Source organism: Beta vulgaris, chromosome 2, assembly GCF_026745355.1.
Source record: "Beta vulgaris subsp. vulgaris cultivar EL10 chromosome 2, EL10.2, whole genome shotgun sequence".
NCBI classification, from domain to species: Eukaryota; Viridiplantae; Streptophyta; class Magnoliopsida; order Caryophyllales; family Amaranthaceae; genus Beta; species Beta vulgaris.
In genome coordinates this window covers 51654551-51660124 of record NC_079203.1, presented here as the reverse complement: position 1 = coordinate 51660124, position 5574 = coordinate 51654551, and the positions used below count along the sequence as shown (strand labels likewise).

The 5574-nt window shown below is 29.1% G+C and overlaps 1 protein-coding gene across 1 annotated transcript; it reads right to left on the bottom strand.

Moving 5' to 3' along the window:
• Positions 1-1312: 1312 nt before the first annotated feature.
• On the bottom strand, positions 1313-5184 carry LOC104906847 (transcription factor MYB1). The gene is made up of 3 exons (XM_048639891.2): positions 5013-5184; positions 4573-4702; positions 1313-1724 (listed from the first exon to the last, which is right to left on the bottom strand). The coding sequence occupies exons 1-3, from the start codon at positions 5170-5172 to the stop codon at positions 1313-1315; spliced, it is 702 nt and encodes a 233-aa protein (XP_048495848.1). The 5' UTR covers positions 5173-5184.
• Between the last annotated feature and the right edge of the window lie 390 nt (positions 5185-5574).

The following is a 5574-nucleotide window of genomic DNA, read 5'->3' as shown; positions in this document are numbered from 1 at the left end:
ATCAATCCGGTCTGAAAAATGTCTGATCTTGGCAGATTTTTCGAGAGCAAATTTGGATCCCGTCTGACCCGATTTTTTTTGCGCTAAACGGATTTTGGCAATCAACCTAAGTTTTTTTTAATAATTATGGATGAAATACCATATCATCTTTAGTACACATGAAAAAATAGATAACTAATAGTCTAACATAGGGTATGTTCTCTCCACCTTATTTTCAGTTCAGTTCAGTTCAGCTCCATTCTTTTATAACCATTTTGTTAAATATTATTATTATGTTGGTCTAATTTATTTTACTAATTACTCTTATTATTATTATTATTATTATTATTATTATTATTATTTATTTTTATATTATTATTATTATTATTTCAATATATTATTTTGTTTATTATAGCTTTACTCATTATTATTACTATTATTATTATTAGGAGGAACATGATTTAGGTCAAAAGCACAAATAAACCCACGTTTTTTAGCCCATAATAAACCAATTAAATCGCGTCAAAACGGTCTGTGATGTAATTTTGCGTGGTCCGACCCAATCATTATTTTTATTACTAAATATTATTATATTATTAAATCTAATTATCAAAATAGTAATATTAATTTACTTCTTAGATATTATTGTTATTATATAATCATCATCAAGTATTAATATATGAATACAAATAATATTAAATAATTATTATTAATTATTCATTATTATCATTAATTTTTATTATTATTAGTTTATGATTATTAATATTATTTATTTATACTATCATTTAAAAATATCCAGAATGCTATTATTATTCATTATTAATTATTCATTATTATTACTTATCATTATAATTATTATTTAATTAATATTCATATTATTATTGTTTAAATATTATTTATATATTTATTACATTCAATTTAATTCGATTTAGTTTAATTCAATTCAATTTAATTCAATTCAGTTCAGTTCAGTTCAGCTCAACTCAACTCGGTTCAGTTCAGTTCAGCTGTTTTATGCCGAAGAGAACAGACCCATAGTCATTACAAATCTTAAACATGCGATATCGGACATGAATATCAATTATTTAACCAATAAGCCAATGTAATATAAGCCTCCTCTAAAACAAAATATGATAGATAATTATAAGGGGAAAAAAGTTCTAATAACCAATATCCATAATTTCAATTGTCATTTACCATTAACACAGAATTCAAGACATCATTAGCCAATACAAGTTATTTTTTTTTTCAATTAGATGTTGAAAGAAAATGCATCATAATATCAGCATTGTCTTATAATCTTAAACAGTACAGGACGTACATGATGCATCAATTACGCCCACAAATTCATGACATCAAATTCCAAAAGGTTTTCCTCCCACTGGTAAGACAAATTTGGCATTTCACTCAGCGAATTAAGCCATTGGTCCATTCCATCATTATTATTGGGATCCTCCTGCCCCAAATTATCGAGCTCAAAATCAGGTCCACTACAATTCTGAGACTTGCCTTCTTTTTCATCCCTTTGTAATTCTACCAAAATATTTTCCCACCATTTTGGCTCTTTTATGGTTGCTGATTCTGGCCTCTTCACACATGAAGAGGTATTATTATGAGTCATAGTGTTTGTAGTTGGTGCGCCATTGTCGTTCTCGATGCTGTGCTTCTTGTAGAGGTGAGTATTGCAGTAATTTTTCACGTCATTTATCGTTCGTCCTGGAAGTCTAGATGCTATCAAAGACCATCTGCATAAAGACTGATTATTGATGGAGGTATATATACAGTATTATGAAAACTTATTCTATTAGTGTGTGTATTATAAAGTTTTCAAGCAAACAAAAAAAATGATACGTATGGTAAGAGAGCAACATAGCTGACATGCATGATTGTATATTTCCATCTAGTTGTGCACCCGATAAGGGGCATATAGCTACAAAAATAATAACAACAATAATAATAACAACAACAATGATAATAATAATAATAATAAGAAGAACAGCAATAATGATAATAATGATGATAAAATCTATTTTATTGTTATTATTTATATTAATATATTAACAAGCTCTCATGTAGTAAGAAAAAAGAAATATTGTTAACGTGAAAATTCAAACACAAAATTTCAAGTATGAACGAAAGAGATCCAACCATCTATCACTCCACTAAACTATTACTGTTTATTTAATCAAAATTAATGATGATATATGAATGCAAAACTTTTGAAATCCATATAATGAATTAGATTATTTTTTTAAATGGGTATGAGATGACTTATTTAACTACTATTAAATTGTAGCACTGAGAAACCTCGAGCATCACCCGAACCTAAATACTAGCTAGTTAGTTATGATAAATCAACCTTTTCTTTATACTAATTAATGAATTCCTAAAACACTAATCAGAGAGAATTGCGGATAATAATTATTCATAATAGTACACTAAAATTATTTCATAAAAAGGGTATAACTTAAAATAAAATAAAATAGTATCTTTGTGAGATTGTGTATGACTAGTCTAGTGTATTTGAGAATGTGTCGGAATCACATTGATTGTTTTTTTATACATTAGAAGACAAACAAAAGTTAATTTCATAGATTTATTATCGACTTATTTTCTTTGAAAGAGATGGATAACTGCTAAAAAGTTGAAGCAACATGATATTGAAACTTACAAATTTCGACTATGTTCAAGCCAGAGTCGCAAAATACAAATGTCCAAAACTATAAAATAATACCTTATTAATTGTAACTTTTAGTGCTATTATCTAATATTTAGCATAAATTAGTCCCAACTCAATTTCTAACATAATAATCTATAAAGTTATTTTCATCAAGACACTAATGTATTTCATATAAAGTCGTTTATTAATACTTGATACATCTCTAGGAGTGAATTTAATTTAGAGTGAAAACCTAGCTATAGTAACTTGTACTTTACTTATTATATTAGGTGATCACATACCCCAGCAAGTCTCTTCTATTACATAAGTAACTAGTTTTTAGACTCATACTATGCACAGGGTAATTATAATTTTCATTTATTGATATTATTTTTAAAATTACAACACCAAAAACTACGTAATGTCGTGCTTAAGACTTTAGTATATATATAAGCTTGAGGTCATGATATCAAATCTTATAACATGTATTTTCTAATTTTTTTTTATTACATGTATGTTTATATGAAATAAACAATGTGTGGGATAGCGCCACATGACCACTAATCCTTATTTAATAACACCTTTTAATATATTAGTATAGATACGATCGCTTGAAAAAAAGTCAGACAATCAAGAGCCCGTCAAATAAAAACATTTATACGTAGGGTTTAATTCCAATTGAACATTTTTTTCAACTAAAACTAAAAGTGGCTCAATCTAAAATAAGGTGCTTTAATAATTAACTTATGGAAGACTTATTTTCGATGCTATTATTTAACAAGCCTGGACACAATTCTACACACACGCTGATATACCTATTATTCATCATATCATCATATGTACAAATTAGTGAATTTACGAGAGATTAGAAAAGTTTAGTAGGGTTGAAAAGGAAAAGTTTAGTGGATGGGGTTGAAAGGGAAAATCCGAAACAATTGATTATATTTAATGGGTGTTGCTAAACGCAACCTCACTTTACTAACGCAGCCTTCAAAAAAACCCAAAAAAACCCTTATTATCATATTCTTTTTAAAAATCCTTTTTCTCTCTAAAAATATTCTCTCCTCCTCTCTAACTATTAGATATTAAAAACTTCATTGAAGATCTCTACAAATTTTATATTGATATTCAATGGACCATAATTTTGACCTAATTGAGTTTCAATCTGATGTAAGTTGTAAAAAAAATTTCGTAATTATGATTGAAGTCGTGAATTTAATTTCGCAATTACGATTCAAGTTGTGAATTTTTTCCGCAAATTCGTAATGCATGATTAGTCTGTTTCGTGTAGACTACACGAAACAGGTGATTCCGTTTCGTGCAGACTACACGAAACAGATGAATTCGTTTCGTGCAATCTGCACGAAACAATTGAATCTGTTTCGTGCACCTTGCACGAAATATTAAATCATCAATTTGCGCCAACCAGACAGATTTTTTCAAAAAAATAAACCCTAGAACTAACCGATTTGCGCCAAAGTCATTAAATTTGGTTAAAAATCAAGACCCAATTCGCATTGCATGAAGCCAATAACATAATCACTCATGCAAATCGCTCTAAAAGATGGAGAATTGGATACAAATTATTCTTGAATCAGCCCCAATTTGTTCAACATCTGAAGAGGACGAAGAGGGAAGATGGAGAGAGAGGAGTAGTTAGAGAGAGAAATGGGGAAATCACCCCATATGATGGAGAATTGGGTACAAATTAATATTGAATCAGAAATATCTTCAAGAGGACGAAGAAGGAAGAAGGAAGAAGGAAGAAGGAAGAAGGAAGAAGGAGAGAGGAGTAGTTAGAGAGAGAAATGGGTTTTAAGGTTAAGGGCTTTTTAGATATTTTGTAGGGTTGTAGTAGTAAAATGAGGTTGTATTTAGCAACCATGTTTATTAGATATTATACATATAGATATATGTACGCAGTTGATCATTGCCTGTTTCCGAGAAGCTTATGTTGCTGAATGATGAGCTTAACCTCATCTTTGTTGAACTGCCCTCGTTTAATATTAGGTTTTAGATAGTTCAACCATCTCCATCTGCAACTTTTTCGACACCTATTCAAACCTGAAACTTTCATTACACAGTAACGAATATTAGAATGATTATATAATATGCATGGTGTATATATATACATGCATGCATACACATATATACACAATACATGCATGCATACACACACATATAGTCAAGCTAATCATGTCTTAGAAGAGATTGCGAAGATATGTATCCAGCTTACAACATGCATAGTATAGACATTATTATAAAAAAAATTAACACTTATATAGATGTCTATGGTATGGTATATCTTCACAAACAACTACAATAAGTACTTTAAGCTTCGAGAGATAAAATGTAACTATATGTGTACTCGTACCTGCCCTTTCAGGGACGCGTTTCCAATTGCCCTCTCCATATCTCTGAATGCACTTGCGAAGTAAGTCGTCTTCTTCATCTGACCATGAACCCTTTACAACTCTTCCTAGACTACCAATTTCACTATCCTGGTACATATCGCCTGACCCAGGTAACCACATAAACAAATGAAGCTTAAGAAAGAAAAACAAAGTTGGAATTCTAGTGATGAATGACTATTTCTTTATCTTATATATGCTCTTCTTTTGTCTCATTATGGATAGTGATAGTCAAGACCGGGTCCAAGATTTCGAATTTGATGGGGTATCAAACTACAAAAGAAAAATCATAATATCATATTTTAAAGCAACAAAGCACTTTAATTTTCACAACCTTAATAGATAATATTAAGTATTCAATACTATCTCCATGTTTAGAAAATTTAACATACTGAATTTTACATTCATCAATAGATACAACTTTTACTTCAATTTGTTATAAAAGTTTATAAGAAGCTGATATAAATTTATTAAATGTAAATAGAAATCAAAACAAAAAATTTAAAAATAAAATTTATTTTTAGG